Source organism: Bos mutus, chromosome 5, assembly GCF_027580195.1.
Source record: "Bos mutus isolate GX-2022 chromosome 5, NWIPB_WYAK_1.1, whole genome shotgun sequence".
NCBI lineage: Eukaryota > Metazoa > Chordata > Mammalia > Artiodactyla > Bovidae > Bos > Bos mutus.
Genome location: NC_091621.1, coordinates 113879776 through 113898954, shown reverse-complemented (window position 1 = coordinate 113898954; position 19179 = coordinate 113879776). Strand labels below are relative to the sequence as shown.

At 52.8% G+C, this 19179-nt stretch overlaps 1 protein-coding gene across 1 annotated transcript in view; it reads left to right on the top strand.

The window, feature by feature from the left end:
- CRACR2A (calcium release activated channel regulator 2A) overlaps nucleotides 1-19179 on the top strand; it is a 125150-nt gene that overhangs the window by 88127 nt on the left and 17844 nt on the right. The window contains 5 exon segments of the mRNA XM_070371756.1: nucleotides 1020-1338; nucleotides 6436-6568; nucleotides 12640-12721; nucleotides 12833-12870; nucleotides 12873-12943. Of these exon segments, the coding sequence (XP_070227857.1) occupies nucleotides 1020-1338; nucleotides 6436-6568; nucleotides 12640-12721; nucleotides 12833-12870; nucleotides 12873-12943 (643 nt within the window).

The following is a 19179-nucleotide window of genomic DNA, read 5'->3' as shown; positions in this document are numbered from 1 at the left end:
CCGTCCAGCATATTCTGTGTCCTTTGGCCCTGTCGCCTCACCACTGCTTCCTGCTCCATTTTCTCTTCTCCTCGTGTGTGTGTTTCGCCTTTGGGCTCAAGTCCCTTCCCGTAAAACCGTCCTCAGGTTGACTTGCTGACAGTGGCCCCGGGGGGCCTTTGCTCTCAAGCCTCGAGGACACAGCCCTCGCACTGACCCCACGTCCAGCACCGGAGTGCTCCACCTCCTGCTTCTCCTGCTTCTGGATGCTCAGACCATCCGAGGCCGCTCACTCCAGACTCTCAGGAGAAAGGGAGAAGAAGCGGGTGGAGGGCCCTGCCTGGCTTCCTCGCCAGCCCCGAGCCGGTGGATGCCTGCTGTGCTGGGGCCCCCTCCCCAGAGCAGCGACCCCCTCACCTGCCTCCCTGAGGGCCGCTTCCCTAATGGGTCGGGTTTGTGCACCAGCTTATCAGGGAGGTGGGCAGGGCAGCCGGGCAGGGAAACCGGCCTGGAGAGTTGGCGTCTGACTTGGGGACGTGCGGCTGAGAAGGGCTGGTGTCGGACCTGGGCGAAGGCCGCCAACGGTTGACCCAGGAGGTTTTGTTTCTGCATCTGTTACGCTCCTTCTTCACAGCTTTCCTTTTCCTCCGCGGCACCTGCCACAGGCTGGACTGGTGTGGTGAGTGTGTCGGGATGGCCCTAGACTCCTGAGCCAAGTGCTCCTTGAGAGCAAGGAGCGTGTCATTAGCTTAACACCTGGAGCCACCGTCATCTTCACCTTTACCAACTTCATCGCTTTATCATCCCCTTCACCACCTTCGCCTTTATCATCATCTTCATCCCACCTTCATCATAAAGACGTTCAGTGAATGAGCTAGAGAATGCGGGGTCTGCTTTTCCCGTTCCTAGCTCCTCTCTGCCCCCAAAGCATGTGCTTCCTCAACTGTCTGTCACAGAAGCCGTTGGGCAGCCCCCAGCCTCCACGCATATACATGGTATGATATTGTCCCCTCTCTTTCCCCCCCCGCTACTGCAAACAGCCAGTCAGAGGAGGAGGAGGATGTATTTGGCATCCAGAGGCGGAGAAGCTCCCTGGGCCTGAGTGGGTGCCCCCTTACAGAAGAGGAGCCGGGGCCCGGAGGACCACTCACCCAGCCACTCCGCAGGATCATCTCCATCGAAGAGGACCCGCTGCCCCAGCTGCTGGGGGGCGGCTTTCAGCAGCCACTGAGCAAATGCTTGGAAGAAAAAGAGGCCTCCGGCCAGGGGGTGAATGAACAAAGTGGACCTGCCCGACCTCTGGGGCTCACACCCACATCTCCCCGAGGGCAGCCCGTCGGAAAAGAAGCCCTGTCTGAGGTATGGATGTTCCCATGCTGGTTTGTAGGTCATCCTGTGCCGTCTCCCTCCATCGTAGCCCAAGAGCCCAGGGCAGCTCGGGGGTCAGATGCAGCAAGCCTGACCACGTTTGTGTCCATTGGGTACCACCATCCCCCTCGGTTATGAGAGTCATGATGAAGACTTGGGGGCCTGGGGATGCTCTCCCGACAACTTCTATTGCTGGCCCCACTCCCTACCCGATGTGCTCTTTTCTGAGTCAGATTTAAAAGCCTTCATGGATTATGATGGAACCTTTGCTGGGCTGTGAACATCAGATAGCACGCACTTTAAACATGGTCCCTCTTCTGGTCCTTTCTGCGACTGCTCCCTGCAGGCGCATCCCTGCTGGGGAGGTCTGTGCGCCACCCCTCTCCTCTCAGCTCCTAATGAGCTCACCTCCTGCTCCTCCCGCCAGTGTGACCCTCCACTACCCCACTCCCACGGCTGTGCCCCCTGCCAGCTCAACCTGCTGAGTTCTCGGGAGAAGGAGGCACACAGACTGTCCTCTGGATCACTGATGAAACCCCTCACCCTGTTTGTGACCCAGGCCATGGGATCAGCTCCTCAGCCCTGTGCCCACCACTGGACCCTCTAGAACAGCTCACGTGCCTCATGGCAACCTTCAGAGCTGAGCAGTCCAGCGGTGCATTGGCCTATGTGCCAGACAGCCCTCTCCCAGCCCTGCACAGGAACTTCTTGGCCTCAGTTATCATTCTTGGTCCTGGATTAACACTCATGCCTACAAACCCCTACTTGTAAAGGACCCTGGGCCATGGGACCCAGAGAGATTGGTGGGCGGAGCCCTGTCTCATACACGCCCTTCCACATCCCCCAAAGTGCACAGGCCACATTGGCTGGCAGTGGGCACAAAATGGGGCTTTAAATACCCACCGATGGTGGTGAAAGAAGTGTTACGAGGTGCACGGGAGACAGGGTGAAGGAAGAGATGAAGCATCCAGTCTGCGGTGGCATGTGATCCTCGCAGTTGTCCGGTGAGGGGCGTCAGAGACCTGATGCCCCCTTGGGAGTGTGGGGAAGTAGAGCAGAGAGCGTGAGGCCGCACCCCTCACCCCTGCAGTGATGGGAGCCCAGCCCCTCACCTGCCACTCCGCCTTCCCCGCCACCACCCCCAGCCCGCGGGCTGCACACATGCGCTGCCCTTTAGCTGGGGCAGAAGCTGCTGCCAAGAGGAAATATATCCGCTGGAAGTCACACAGCAGCCTCAGCAGAGGGTCCCCTTCAAGGCCGCTGAGCCCTCAGTTGGAACCAGCTTTCTGGAAAGTAGTTTGAGGATAGGAATCAAGAACTTTAAATGGCCACCTCTGTAACCAGCATTTCTACCTCTAGCGACCGTTCCTAAGGAAGTAATTAAAGTCAGACAGAAATTTCATTGAAGAATATAAGTGGATAAGAGCAAACAATGGAAAAAAACAACACAAAGGTGATGGCACCCCACTCCAGTACTCTTGCCTGGAAAATCCCATGGACAGAGGAGCCTGGTGGCTGCAGTCCATGGGGTCGCTAGAGTCGGACACGACTGAGCAACTTCACTTTCACTTTTCACTTTCATGCATTGGAGAAGGGAATGGCAACCCAGTCCAGTGTTCTTGCCTGGAGAATCCCAGGGATGGGGGAGCCCGGTGGGCTGCCGTCTCTGGGGTCGCACAGAATCTGACACGACTGAAGCGACTTAGCAGCAGCAGCAGCAGCAAGGACACAAATTAGACTATAGTCATTTAATAGAATGTTATGGTGCATTTAAGAATCGTATTTTCAAAAAAGCTTTAGTGACTCAGAAAACTATTCTTAATCTATTAGTATATGATTCTTGGGTTGGGAAGATCCCCTGGAGAAGGAAATGGCAACCCACTCCAGTATTCTTGCCTGGAGAATCCCATGGTTGGAGGAGCCTGGTGGGGTATAGTCCATGGGGTTGCAAAGAGTTGGACACAACTGAACATGCATACAATAATATATGAAAAATATAAAATTATGTATAAATTTAAATTTATACATAGTAGTGTAAATATATATAATAGGTCCAACCTCTTTCAAGAAACACATATTGATTCATCAAATGTGAAAAGGGAATGTAGAAAAACGCCTGGAAGAAATGCATCAATTTAAGAATAGTGGCTGTTTCAGGGTGGTGGGATAAATGACGAATAATTATTATTTTTCTCTCAACTAAGTTTCCTGGTTTTAAAACTTAGTTTGTAATACGTTTATTTTTTTAGAGCTTTAAAAAAAGAGTGGCCTTGACGAGAATGAGAACAGAGCCCCTAACTTGCTAGTGGGAGATCGTTTCTCAAGCCCCCGCCCCACAATTTGGTTGTCTCATTGTCGTGGGCGGGTGGATTGTTCCCCAGGTTAAGGGCTGATAGTGGACCCTGGGAGGGTTTGCCACTCATGTGAGATGGATCCTGCTGAGCCACCCTGTGAGGTGGCCTCAGCTGAGCCATCACCATGTTGGTGGTATCCTGTCTGGAAAATAAGTGCTCTGCTAGGGTGGGGCGGGGCTGGGGAGAGCGCAGAGCAAGGTCAGCCCCCACCTCCGTGGCCTGGAGCATCTCCTTCCAGCCTCGGTTTCATGTTCCTTGTTGTCACGGGCCTGGGACACTGTGGCTGCACGGAGCTTTAATCTCAAACAAATGACACGTGGAGACCCCAGGCTGGCAGAGAGTGGTGCTTGTGTAGGAATAAAGAACATGGGGCTGGGACAGTGTTTCTGAGCATGGGTTTCTTTTCTCTTTTTTTAAAGATGAGTTCAAATTCCTATAATTGACCTTGAATTCCCTCCTAAGTATGGCATGGAATTGATTTCTCCCCAAAAGGCTATTAATGGCTTTTCTCTGAAACTGCTAAGACCAGCTGCGGCTCCATTACAGTATTTGTCCATGAGAAGAGCTAACTCCCCCAGATCCACTTCTAAATGGATTCTAAAGAGCCTGCTCACTCAGCCAGCAGTACCGGGCAGAGCCTGAGAGCAGGGTTTGGGCATGTGGGTGGCTCTCTGGACTTCACGACCCTTGGCTTCCCACCCCATCCCCCTTGTCCTGGAGCAAGTCCATTTCCTACTGGCTGGAGCATTGCAAAGTAACGCGCTGGCCAGCTCCAGGTCCCTCCCCCTGCTGGGCAGAGAAGGGGCAGTGTGACCGTGTTTTGGAAAGTTCTGCCCATAGCCTGGCATCTCAGGATTTGCCACACTACTGATGGAGATTGTCTTGCCACAATTGAATAAAAACAATAAGGCCATAAATTCACCTCAGTTCAGTTAGTTCAGTCACTCAGTCGTGTCCGACTCTTTGTGACCCCATGGACTGCAGCAGGCCAGCCCTCCCTGTCCATCGCCAACTCCTGGAGTTTATTCAAACTCATGTCCATCGAGTCGGTGATGCCATCCAACCATCCCATCCTCTGTCATCCCCTTCTCCTCCTGCCTTCAATCTTTCCCAACATCAGGTGTTTCAAATGAGTCCTTCCAAAGAACACCTAGGACTGATCTTTAGGATGAATTGGTTGGATCTCCTTGCAGTCCAAGGGACTCTCAAGAGTCTTCTCTAACACCACAGTTCAAAAGCATCAATTCTTCAGTGCTCAGATTTCTTTATAGTCCAACTCTCACATCCATACATGACTACTGGAAAAATTATGGCTTCGACTAGACAGACCTTTGTTGGTCATAAATTAAACTACATTAATTTAACAGAATGTTATAGCACTGTTAAAAGTCACACTTTCAGGACTTCCCTGGTGGCTCAGTAAGGAAGAATCCACCTGCCAGTGCAGGGAACATGGATTTGATCCCTGGTCCAGAAATATTCCAAATGCCATGGGACAACTAAGCCCATGGGCCATAACTAGAGCCTGTGCTCCAGAGCCCGGGAGCTGCAACTGCTGAGGCCATGTGCTGCCATCACCAAAGCCGTGCTCCTTGGAGCCCGTGCTCTGCATCAAGAGAAGCCACTGCAGTGAGAAGCCCATGCAACACAAGTACAGAGTAACCCCCGCTTGCCACAACTAGAGAAAACCCCACAGAGCAAGGAAGACCCAGCCCAGACGAAACAAAAATTCATTAATTTAAAATAATTTTTAAAAATCACACTTTCAAAAAACTTTGGCAATTCAGAAAACTATTCATAATTTAATAATATATTAAAAATAAAAATTACATATAAATTTAAATGTATGTATAATAATATAAACAAATTACATATAATATCTCAAATCGCTCTCAAAAATCACCTATTGCTTTATCTATATAGAAAAAAAAAAAACTGAAAGAAATCCATCAAAATAGAAACAGTGGTCATTTCAGGGTGGTGGGATGAATGATGAATAATTATTTTCCTCTCTACTAAGTTTCCTAATTTTTAAAATGAGTATCACTTTTAATTTTTAAAGCTTTTTTTTTAATGAGTGTGGATTTCTTTTTTCTTCTTTTATTTCGAGGGCAGATGGGGCCCCTAGATGAAGCTGGTGAGGTGGGATGGCAGGGTAGTGTGCAGGAAGGGAGGCTCATCCTCCATCCAGTCTAGGTTTCCAGTGATGGGGCAGAAATAAGAGGCCTGACCCCTGTCTGGGATCATTCTGCCCCCAAGATATAGCTAAGCCTTCTTTTTCTATCTCCCCATCTCCCTGCCAACACCCCACCTTGTCCTTCCTAATCACCCCCCACAGAAAACCTCCAGCTCCTCCTTAAGGCCCAGCCCAAAGCCCCCTGCACCCCAAGACCCTTGACTTCCTGACCGTGCTCCCTGGACACTTAGAGCATCATGCTGTGACTCTGTACACACGGCCTCCTTCCCTCCACCACAAACCCAGCCCAGCACAGGGTCTGCGGCCCAGCACATGGGCATCACTGGTGCTGGAAGGCATGTCTCTCTTCCCACATCTGATGCTGGAAGGAGCCCCAGTGCCCTGAACCTGAAGCTTCCTGCATCCGAGGCCGAGCAGCCTCCCTTGCTGGTTGCTGGTGTCTCTCTGGATGCTACAGGGATGGGTGAGGGGTGGGGGTGGCAAGTGTGGGGACTGGTGACCATGCCAGTGGTTGACCCAACTATCTGCCTTCTGCAGGAGGAAGGCTTCCCATCCACCCCAGACCGGCTCTTCAAGATCGTGTTCGTGGGCAACTCCTCCGTGGGGAAGACGTCTTTCCTGGGCCGGTTCTGTGATGGCAGGTTCTCCCCAGGCTCGGCGGCCACTGTGGGTGAGTTTTCCACCTGAGGCTGGACCCCAGCCCACCTCTGGAAAGGGGTGGCTGTGAGAAGGGGGCCCAGGGAGGGACTTGGAGCCCTGTGGGAAGGGCCAAGGGCTGGGCTGGTAGGTGAGGACCATGTCTGCCCAGTGCTCGACGAGGGTGCAACCATAAATTCTTCCTACGCCCGGCCTGAAGGGGACTTGAACTTGGCAAAGATGAACTGCTGGCCCTTGGTTGCCTTTCTGAACCCGTCTCTCTTGGATCATGCCTTCCCCATTTTCTGTGTGTGTGTGTGTGTGTATGTGTGTGTGTGTGCACGCACTTGTGTAGATGGGCAGGGGACAGGACAGTGCTCTGGTGGCTTCTTTTACCTGTCAGGTGTCCCCATCCTACATCCCAGGCCTGCTGGTGACAGCTGGAGTCTGTTGTGGATGCTCTTTAAGCTCAGCTATTAGCTGATCAGGTCTTTATCTGCTCCCATCACTATCTGGGTAATTCTGTGTTTAGGTGGGCTTCCCGGGTGGCTCCATGGTAGAGAATCCACCTACCAATGCAGAAGATGCATGGGTTCGATCTCTGGGTCAGGAAGACCCTCTGGAATAAGAAATGGCAACCTATTCCAGTGTTCTTGCCTGGGAATTCCCATGGACAGAGGAGCCTGGCAGGCTACAGTCCAGGGGATCGTGAAGAGTCAGACACGACTGAGTGACCGAGCACAAATCTGTATTTAGGTAGAGGCCTTGGCCCCTTCTCCCAGAGTTGCTCCTTGCCTTGGGATATGTGGTAGAACCCAAGGGCATATCGACCTTTTAGCTTCTCCCAAATTCAGTCACTCACCAAAAAAATAAATGAATCCATGGAGTGTCTTCAATGTGCCATTTAACCTTGCTGATAAGAAAGTGAAGTGAAAAATGTTAGCTGACCAGTCACGTCTGACTCTTTGTGACGCCCATGGACTGTAGCCCAACAGGCTTCTCTGTCCATGGAATTTTCCAGGCAAGAACAGTGTTGCATTACCTTCCACTGTACAACAAAGTGAATCAGCTGTATATATACGTACATCCCTTCCTCTTGAGCCTCCCTCCCACCCCCCACCATCCCACCTCTGTGGGTCATCACGGAGCACTAGGCTGAGCTCCCTGTGTTACATAGCAGCTTCCCTCTAGCTATCTGTTTTACACACGGTCATGTCTGTATGTCAAGGCTACTCTCCCAGTTCATCCCACCCTCCCCTTCCCTTTCTGTGCCCACACGTCTGTTCTCTATTCCTGCCCCGAAAATAGGTTCATCAGTACCTGTTTTCTAGATTCCATATATATGTATTAATATGTGATATTTGTTTTTCTCTTTCTGACTTACTTCACTCTGTATGACTGACTCCAGACCCATCCACATCTCTACAAATGACCCAATTTCATTCCTTTTTATGGTGGGGAATATTCTTTATCCATTCATCTGTCGATGGACATCTAGGTTGCTTCCACGTCCTGGCTATTGTAGATAGTGCTGCGATGAGCACTGGGGTATGTGGGTCTTTTTGCCTTATGGTTTTCTGAGGGTATATGCCCAGGAGTGGGATTGCCGGATCATATGATAGTTCTGTTTTAGCTTTTTAAGGCCTCTCCTTCCTGTTCTCTACGGTGGCTACATCAATTTGCATCCCCACCTAATAGTTACCATATCCATCTGTCTTCCCAACAACCCTGAAAAGGCAAGCACTGCTATCAGCCCAACGCAGGACCAGGACCCTGAGGCCCAGAGAGGCCCAGAGGCCCGTCCTCGTTCTCATCAGCTGGCTGGTGCTCCCACTGCCCGCCCCCAGCACCCTTGCTGTTCCAGCCCACGGTCTCCCTAACAACACGGAGTTGTGTGTTCAGCACCCAGTTTCTGCCACAGGAGGCAGGTGGCATAGGCAGGGCAGTCTGCTGAGGTCCAGGGGGCATCAGAAATCCTGGACCTTTACTCCAGCTCTGCCACTGGCCAGCCATGTGACTCTGGAGGTATTTCTTCTTTGCACTCCAGTTTTCCTCACCTGAAAATAATGAGAGATTTGAACGAAGCCACCCAAGATTGCTTCCAAGCCCAGTACCCTGTCCAAACCACCCTTGACCCCTGGTGGTCTTACAAGCTGGCCCTCCGAGATAAACTTTCCTGCCCCAGAGACCTGCTTTGGGAGACTCCAAGGTCTCCTCCAGGATAACCTAAATGGGCCCTTCTTTCCAATTTTACTCCTACGGATGGGTCTCTCCTGCAGGCTGCAGGCACCCCGTTCTTATGGCTGAGCCTTTGCAGATTCCAAATCTGGGGGCCCCTCTTGCCCCACTTCTACCCCATTTCACCTGGAGACTCAGAGCTTCCCAAAGGGAAGAATCGGGACTCTGACAGGAAGACACCCAGAAGACCCTGCCGCGTACAGCTGGAGATGGACGGCTGGGAGTGACCCTGTGTGCCGAGTGTGGTGACCCTGGGAGTGACCTCTATGGAGCTGGACTGGCCCTCCCTGGAGCATTCCGTGGGGTGACTGCAGAACTACCCCCGAGGTCACGCCTCGGGCATCAGCCTGTGGGAGCAGAGGGGAGATGCTTCACTCCCCAGGGCAGCCCCCACGCCATGGGCATGTTGCCCCTCCTGTTGGAAGAATCAGAGAATCGGGGTCTGCTCACACCTCCAACCAGTGTCTCCAAGATGGAGAACTCTGAGAATATCAGACTAATTTGCACTTTCCAGGAGGCCAATTACGGAAACACCGACAATTTAGGATGGGGAAAAATATCAGAGTTTCCAAATCTGGAACACCCTTCCTCTCACTGTGCAAGGGGAGCCCAGAGCATCAGCTGGAATCCGCGTCCCTGGCACATGCGTCTGGGAGCCGATGTCACGCCAGCTGCCTGGAAGATGCTCCCTTTAAAGATACAGGCAAGGCATCGAGTCCTGGGCTCCGGGGGCTCCAGCAGGCTGAGTCCCATAGGCTCAGCAGCCCTGGACCCTCAGCACAGACCTACAGGGACACAGCAGTGCTCGCAAGCCCTCCTCCTTCCCCGAAGAGACTTCCTGATCGCCCAGCCCCTCGTGAGCACATGACTTGTCCTTGCCCGTTGGCTTGTGCAGGATCTGGGTTCCACAATGCAGCAGTGTGTCTTGGGGTGCCCTGCCTCCCCCACCATATGTCCCTTCAAAAGCGGGTGCGTGGGTCCTGTGAGTGCCCTGGAAATGTCAAATGATGCTTCCTGTAGAATTCTGGAACTCGTGTTGTCAAGGAGAAGAGAGGCTGTTGGAGGCAAAGGCTCTGAACCCAGGACTCTGAGTCCAGGGCTCTCCCTGAGGCCTCACCTTGGTTCACAGGCTCCTGCTTTAAACCACGGGCAGTGCCCCAAGGTGCTCCTTCCAAAAGCTTTCCCTGGCAGGATGCCCTTTGACCTCTCCTGGGCACCAGTCAGTTTCCATCCATCTCCTCATGTGCACAGAGAAATTCTGGGAGCTTGTGTCCATGACATCGCTGGCTCTCCCCATTCCCAAGCCCGTGTGCTCGGACTGACTGCTTAGAAAGGTGAAGGCCGCCCTTCCTGGAGTCCATCACCCAGCTCTGACCTGCACATCCTACCACACATACACTCCACGGTGAGGGGCCCTGGGGTCCAGTTCTCATTCAGGAACCACTTAGGTTGCAGTCTGGGGGTCACCTGTGAGAGTTCACCGAATGCTGCAGCAGGACATAAAGGTCATGGACACCCAACTTCCCCCACACCCCCATCATGCCTCACCTTACAGACGGGGAAAGTGAAGTTCCCCAAGTGGGGTGACATCAAGTCCTCAAGGTCACATGGCTGCTCAGAGGCAGGAACACAGGGTCTGGGCTCCTGGATCGTTGGAACCGGTGCAGGGGTCTCAGAAACCCCTCTGGTCCCATGTCCTTCTGTGAGGCCCTTTCTGCTGTACACTGATGCCCCGTGTCCTCCCAGCCCCACACTCCCCTCGGGCTTGTTCATCCTCTTCCCAGCCTGCAGGTGAGGCTGCAGGGAGGAGTGCCCTGTGGGCCAGCAGGGACTCCCCAAGCTTCTGGTCCACGTGCCCCCTACAAGACAAGCTCCCCAGCTCCAGCAGAGCGGTCATCAGTGAGGTCAAGGGACCCAGCCGGCCCTCCATCACCTTTCCACCAAACACAGGGCTCATCCTTGGGTCCTCAGGGCCTTCAGACCAGGCCCCGGAGGTATCGGCTGTGGTTGGCTTTCTCCTGAGCTGTTATCAGATGGCAGGCAGCTACTCTGTCTCCCGGAGCACCCGTGGGGGAAGCCCGTTCGCTTGAGCCAAGGAGATACCCTTGGGTCTGGTTCCCACCTGTTCTTATGGGAGCACTGAGTCCTGGACTCTCTGGGTGAAATGAAGCTACTGGGTGCCCCATGCCCAGGGTGCTGCTGTGAAGAGGGGAACAAGTCTCAGAACTGGGTTTATAACTCGGTGAGGCTGCTGACCAGCTCAGGCCAAGAGGATCTCCTGCTTCTTCAGCCTTCCACGGTGGGGAGGGGATGGAGGTGTGTGCATGCGCGTGTATGGTGCCTGTGTGTATGCAGATGGCAACCCTCACGTGGATGTCACAGGGGAGCTCCATGAGGAGGGAGGGGTGTCACATGGGAACTGGGAATCCCAAGCCTTCTATCTTTGGGACCTGTCCCTGTGTTCCTCACCCAGATGCAGGCACCCTCTTTCTGACCCTCTTCTGGGAACCCAGGATGTCTGCGGTCCTGCTGACATCCTAGGAACTGACGACCCTCCCATCTCTCCTGCCCTGCCTGGCCCCTCATCCCCCTTTGCCTGGACATTGTGGCAGGGATGCCCTTTTCTGTCACCTGCCTCTTATCTGCCTGTCCATCTGTCTGTCTCTCTCTTGCCAGCTGCTGCTACTGTTCCTCCCTGGGCCCTCCAGAGTAAGGACCCCAGAAGCTGGGCCTTTTTGAAGGTGGAGGGGGTTTCTCACTGGTTTCAAGAACTGATGCCTTAAGAGGGAAAAGTGTTTTAACTGGTTGAACATCTGTGAATACCCTTACAGGATGTGGAATAGAGGAATGTTTGTTATCAAAGAACCTGCATTTAGGTCCTCTGTCTGAAGTCTGCTGTGGGGCACATGGTGTGTCTCCCTGCCCCATGGCCTCTTTCTGGGGTCAATGACTCCAGGGGTCGGGGGGCTGTCACAGTCTCAGAAGGATGATTACAAGGGGCTTGATGGCTGGGATTGGGACTTCCCTGGTGGCTTAGATGGTTAAGAATCTATCTGCCTGCCAATGCGGACGATCGAGGTTTGATCCTTGGATCTGGAAGATTCCCCTGGAGAAGGGAATGGCAATCCACTCCAGTATTCTTGCCTGGAGAATCCCACAGACAGAGGAGCCTGGTGGTCTATAGTCCATCGGGTCGCAAAGAGTCAGACACAACTGAGCGACTAACACTTTCACTGGTGGCTGGGATTGGGAACTCTGGACCCAAGTCTAGGGGGAATGTTGCCTCTGATTCCCTCCCCAGCCCCTTATTCTCTCTGCCCCAGCCACCCCCGCCCCCGCCACTGTCAAGCGCTCCCCTCTTTCTGCTTCCCCCTCCCTTCACCTATCTTTGTATCACTCATGGGAGTCTGAACATGTGATCCATCCCCCCAAGCATATCTGAATTTTATTATAGAAATTTTGAAAAGGATTTCAGGGGGAAAGAAGAAAAGGAGAAAGGGAGCGGGGGAGGGAGGAATCTGAGGACAGTCTTTCTGTCCCCTCATCTTGACAATGAGGGAATCAATTCATGAATGATAATTTTTCCCCTTAGTAGATTCCTTTTCCATATATGAGCTCATCTGATCCCTAAAGAGGGACACTGCGGTGAGGGGCCTGCGGTTCAGAGAGGTTCAGTGGTTGGATCAAGGTCCCACAGCTGGTCAGTGGCTGAGACAGGACCAGAGCCCAGGTCCCCGGGCTCGTTGCCCAGTGCTCAGTCCATGCCCACATCACCGATCAGGAGCTGTAGCGGGGAGGGCTGCCCCTGGGGCTGACGGGTGGGGGCGCGTCTTCTGGATTGGGCGTGATGCTCGGCTCCACCCACAGGCATCGATTACCGCGTGAAGACGGTGCGAGTGGACGACTCGCGGGTGGCCGTGCAGCTGTGGGACACGGCGGGGCAGGAGAGGTGAGGAGCCACCCCCGCCCCGGCCCCGGGGTAACCCCGCCTGCCCTCTCCCCGCGGGGACGGGGTCTGGCGGCCGAGGAGGCTGCACACCTGACCAGAAGCTTCGCGCAGGTATCGCTGCATCACCCAGCAGTTCTTCCGAAAAGCGGACGCGTGGTCATGTACGACCTCACAGCCAGACAGTCCTTCCTGGACGTGCGGCAGTGGCTGAGCAGCGTGGAGGTGAGTGGCTGGCCTCCCGGGAGGGCCCTCCTCCTGGGCCCTCTCGGGACACCTGACTCAGACCCCACCTTTTCCCAGAACAAACCGGTTCAGGCGTCCGTGCGTCTGTTCACCCAAGTGCCCGGCATCAGGCTGGTTACTGGGGACCCATAGGTGAACCCGAGAGGTGTGATCAGACTCTGCCCTTGTGAGGCGGGGCTGGGAGAGGAACCCAGGAAAAATACAGATGAAGCCAGAACTGCGGACCTTGAGACTGTGAAAAGTGGGATTAGGAGTGGGGGAGGGAGTGCCAAGTGTCGAGGGTGCACGATTTTCCAGGATGTTTAAATAGAGTCATCAGGGCCTCTTCCCACCGCCTGCATTTTTCCAGCTCCAGGGGGCGTCGGGTCTACTCAGTGTTTGGTGGTCTCATCACAGCCCTTCACTCAAAGGGAGGCTCATCTGCAATGTGAGGGTCCCAGGCTGTCCCGAGTCACCCTGGGCAGGGCCCTCGAGAGATGGGACTCCTCCTTGAATTCTGGATTCTCTCTAAGACTCTGCTTTCCCGCGTTGTCCTTGCAACATGCTGCTCTGTGGGCCCTTGGTGCTCCCGACCACCTCAAGCTGTCCTCAGCCACCTGAATGCAGACGTCCCAAGGCCAAGGGCTTGTGCCAAGTCACTTGTTTTCTTTTACAGCCCTGCCCACCCCAGTCCTTTCACATACAGACAAATAGGAGGTCCCACTCCTTTCACCAGCAGGACCCATGCTTTGTTTATTTGTTCTGAGCTCTAACAGGCATTATTCTGGGGCCTGGGGGCTCCAGGAGCGGATTAAAGGGACAGTTTTCCTCTCTTTGCGGAGCTCATGCTCGACCGTCTCTTCAAGCCCACAGGCCTTGCTCAGCTCCTAACCTGCTCATCAGACTGTCCACTGCTGTTCAGGAAGGAGCTGCCAGCCCCGACCCCTGCCGCCCTCCACGCATCTCTGCCTTTGTGACCAGGGCTTGGCAGAGGCTCCTCTGTGTTCACCAGATGTTGGACACAAGTGTGGATGCTGTGTCTCCGTGCAGGCAGGATGCTGGCGTTGTTCATTTCGTTGTCTCAGCCCTGAGACCCGTACTGCCTCGAACCCAAAATGTGTTCCTTTTGGAGTTTGGACTTGGATGGGGCACTGCTTTCTCTCCTGTTCTTCTGCTGCTTTGGCGTCACCAAGGAAAATGAGGAACAGGGATGGAAGTGAGATTCCAGGGTTTCTCAGAAGTTTGCCTGATACAAATTATTTTTCAAAATGATTGTGTCTAAAACACGATAGAGAAAATGTATGTTTTGAAATGTAGCGAGTGGCCCTACACAGAGCTGATGGTAGAGGCAGATGGTGGGGTGTTATGGAAGTGCATCCTCTTTAAAATTTGTGATTTACAACCTGATTTTTGATGGCATCAGCAGATTTTATCTTCCCCACAGAGGTAAGGCACCAGGAGAGATTTTAGGGCTTACCTATCCTGGTGGTTTTCAAACTTTCCTCCCTGGAGCCTGGCAATCAGGCTGACCTTTCCCATGGCCAGAGATGGTCAGGGAAGGGTGGTGGTCACAAGTCTGGACCCTCTACCCCCGACCTCAGAGTCCTTCTATATTGTTAAATTTTTTTCTTTTGATTGCTTTATTTATTTTTATTTTAGTTTTTGGCCATGCCACACAGCATGAAGGATCTTAGTTCCTCGAACAGGGATTGAACCTGTGTCTCCTGCATTTGAAATTCAGTCTGAACCATTGGACTGCCAGGGAATTCCCTGTCTTTCAGTTTTGTGCATTGGAGTCTTGACTATGATTTTGTTAGGCAAGATGGTTTCCCTTTGAAAACCACAGATGTAATATAGCCATCTGGTTCTCAAATGAAGAAATTGAGGTCAGGACCTTTTCAAGGTCACCCGTTCTTTCCCCAGCCACAGATGTTTAATTGTACCCCACATCAAAATTTTGATAAACACACAGCGGGGTTTCTGCGCATACCAAACTGGAGGATGTGGGACTTTCAGATTCCGGGCAGGGGGCTGACTGTACTACACCTTTTTAAGTAAGGGACTTGAGCATCCATGTGGATTTTGGTGCCCTCAGAGGTCCTGGCACCAATTCCTTGCAGTTACAGAGCAAGTTCTGGGAAGAAGTAATGCAGGTAGTCTGGAATTAGCAAGGATGGATGGAGAGAAATTTACAGAAGTGTGCTCTCTGCATTAGTAGGAGCTGGGGTTTCTAAGGCCCCTGTTTCAGAGAGCCTGGGATTTAGCCAGGAGGTGGCACATCAGATTGAATTTGGAGGTGGTGGTAGAGGTAAAGAAATGTCAGAGTGGCTGATGCCGGGAAAGATTGACGACAAAAGGAGAAGGAGGCAGCAGGTGATGAGACAGTTAGATAGCATCACCAACTCAATGGACATGAATCTGAGCAAACTCCAGGAGATAGTGAAGGACAGAGGCACCTGGCATGCTGTTGTCCATGGGGTCGCAGAGAGTCAGACACGACTCAGTGATTGAACGACAACAACATCGTCGCAGCATGAAGGCTGAGTTCAGTCATTCTGCACAAAGCTGGGTGGAGCACTGTGTGATTAGCCTGTTCCTGCCCGGGGTAGGGCTGGATAGCATCACCTGTGTGCACCCCAACAGAGCCCCCCACGGAAGCAAAGCTGAAATGGCAGATCCATCTGTGGCTAACTCAGAATTACCCATGTGTGGACGGGCCTTCTCTGTGTAATTTGTGGTTTGCATTCTCCTGCTTTAGCTTTGAGCAGAAGGTACAGGTAACTTGAAAAGATGATTCCAAACCTGAATGAACGCGAAGATTACTTATGGAGCTTTCAACCAAAATAGACACCAGGGCCTTCTCTCCTGGAGAGAATGATCCAGAACCTGGAAATCTGAACAACAACAAAAGCAAAGGTCCCCCAGGTGCTTTTGATCCTCAGCCGCCGTGGTTTCCAGCCTAAACCAGTGGCTCCTCAAACTCTAATGTGCATAAATAGTCTCCTGGAGACAGGGTTAAAATACGGATCCTGGGTCAGCAGGTGTGGGCTGGGGCCCCAGATTCTGCATTTCTAGCAAGTTCTAACGAGCCAGTGCTGCTGGGCCAGGGACCCCACTTTGAGAAGCAAGATTCTAAATCCTTCTCAAAGACGTTTGTGCTCCTTCAGCAAGAATTTGAGGGGCGTGACCCGTGTGCTCAGCATGTCCCAGGCACTCTGGAGGGCCCAATTTGGTGGCCCTGGATTTCATGGGCAGGTGCCAGAGGCTGTGTCAGGTGGCGGGGGTGTGTTGAGGACGTGGAACGGTGGCATTGGAAATGCAGTTGATCTCAAGGTTCTTGAAAAGCTAAGTTGTTCTGCCTTGGCAACCAGCCACCAGAGACGTCAGGTGATGGATGAAAACTTGACACCTACTCGGATTGGAGAGGGACTGAACACAAGCAGCGTTGGTGTTGGTGGTGCACCTCCAACTTCCATGGCGCTCCGCCAGCCCGCACCCCCCGCCCGGAGGAGGGAGGGTGGAGCGGGAGCTTTAATAACAGCCTTTGGGTTCGGAAGCCTTATTGTTAAGTGAATGGTGGCCAGCTGTTCCCAGCACCCCATCCCCCCTCAACCTGAAAGCTGTACCAGAGAAAAGGGCTGAGATTATACACGGCAAAGCCTGGCTCCTGGACGAGGTTGCCTGGGGCGGGAACAGCTGCTGGGGAGGAGTGCAGTTCCCTGACCTCCACTTGGACCTTGTCACCATCTCAACTCAGCCACCGCCTGGCTCTACAATGTGGGCCAGTCACTCAGTGAAGGAGTGGATGGGATGCTCTGGCCCTCATGTTCTACTGGGGCTGGCCCTGACTGTCTGGGGGCGCCAGGATGGAGCATATGGACTAGAGGACCCCAGTGATCCTTCCAGCCCAGAGGAAGGAGCTGGGCTGGAAGGATCTTCACCCACCCAAACGCCTTGGGTGAAGAAAAGGGGCCTCTGCCCCACCTTAAGAGGTGTTCTGGCCACCCCAGGCCCCTTCCACCTTTACTGGCCCGCAGGCCTCCTGCAGAAGAGGCCAAAGCTGGACCCAGACACACTCTGAGGATCCTCCCACCGTCTTACCTTTCTTGTGCACCTACGGGAAATCGCAGCCGTTAGACGTTCCTGCCACCTCAGCGTCCCCGACTCATCTGACCCTAATCTCTGCTGCGTGGGACTCCTTTAACCAGTCCAGTCTAGAGGAGAACCTGGACAGGATCTAAGGGCCCTGTTTTTAGACTGTGAAGCACCCTAGACGTCTGAAAACTTTGTCCCTGAATCAGGTCAAGAAAATAGGATTTGGTACAGGCCCAATGAAAACTCTTGAGTAAGAAGATCACACCAGTCAATCCTAATCAACCCTGAACATTGACTGGAAGGACTGATGCTAAAGCTGAAGCTCCAATAGTTTTGCCACCTGATGTGAAGAGCCGACTAATTTGAAAAGACCCTGATGCTGGAAAAGATTGAGGGCAGGAGGAGAAGGGGGCAACAGAGGATGAGATGGTTGGATAGCATCACCAACTCAATGGATGTGAGTTTGAGCAAGCTCCGGGAGATTGTGAAGAACAGGGAAGCTTGGTGTGCTGCAGTTCATGGGGTGGAAAAGAGTCGGACACAACTTAGTGACCCAACAACAAGCCCAGTGGGGCTTCCCTGGTGGCTCAGTGGTAAAGAACCCACCTGCCAATACAGGAGACGTGGGTTCAATCCCTGGGTGGAAAAAATCCCCTAGAGGAGGGCATGGCAACTCACTCCAGTATTCTTGCCTGGAGAATCCCATGGACAGAGAAGCCTGGCAGGCTACAGTCCATGGTGCTACAAAGAGTCGGACATGACTTAGCGACTGAAAACAACAACACAAGCGGATACGCTGATATTTCTCCTGAATCCAGATTGCTGGTCCCCAGTGCCCGCAGTCCTGGCATACTAACTTCTTGTTTGGATCTTTCTGTCACCCCCAGAACTCTGTCCCATTAAGCCTGTGCATCAAGAAAGTAGCATCTGAACCAAATCATGAACCAGCAAGACCAGTGAGTGAATCTGAGCTGGAATAAAACCATGGAGATTAATGTCATGTAGGCTGTTTGCCTTATAACTGAGAAATCCTGAGATGCAGAGAGAAGTGACTTGTCAGAGGATCCACAGCTGGTCAGGTGGCACAGCCAGGGCTGGAATCTAAGGTCTGCTCCTGCACTCTGCTCCTCCCTCATCACATGGCCCTGGTTACACCTGCTTCTGAGAAATAGACGTTCATGTCTTTCTGGCCCTTCCGGCTTCCACCTCAAAGCAGAATAGCCCTGCAGGTCTCCGCTCCCTTCCTGGACGACTGGCTGGCTCTCACTCTGTGATCTTTGTCGCCGGTGACAATGTATAGCACTTGGCAAAAATAGCAGCTTGATTTTTTTCCCCCATGTTCCAAGTTGAGCTCAAAGTGCTGGCAGTTTAGAACGAACTACACAAATAAATCTTGTTTTGACTCATCTTCAGGGTGGGGGGGTTGGATAAATATGGAAACCCCCAAGATATAATTTTGCAGTCATTTTTTTGTTCTTAGCATAACTGCGTGCTTTAATGTGTTAAGATTTTTTTTTCCTGCCTCTGGAGAAATACAGCACTTGCCTGGCTAAGTGCTTTTCCTTGCCTCCCAGCAAATAGGTATTAACACACACACACACACACACACACACACACACTGTCTCTCTCTCTCTCTCTCTCACACACACACATAGCTACCAACCAAATGCAACAGCTGCATGTCCTAAGCTTGCTCCAAGTTGACAGTTCCTGTAAGTTAAAGTCAGAGATGGAGAATATTTGAATTTCAACAAGTCTGTCTTCCAAGAAGTTCAAGTTTAGAGAAAAGTAACTGAATGGTGGAAGGTGGAAAGAGGCTTCTGAGGACAGTGGGAGGATAGACACCAGCACTGAAACCCACCTCCCAGCTCAGGGAGTAGAGAGGGGAGAGAGGAGGGAGCGGTCCCATGAGAGCTGCAGCAGAACTGGACAGGGCCTGGAGGGCCTGCCCAGAGACTGTGCCCAGCTGGCCACTCCTTCCCTCCAACCTGGGGTGCCCTCGTGACTTTGTGAAAGTGAAATTGACAGTTGCTCAGTTGTATCCAACTCTTTGCGACCCCATGGATTCCAATTCACCAGGCTCCCCTGTCCACGGAATTCACCAGGCAACAATACTGGAGTGGGTTGCCATGCCCTCCTGC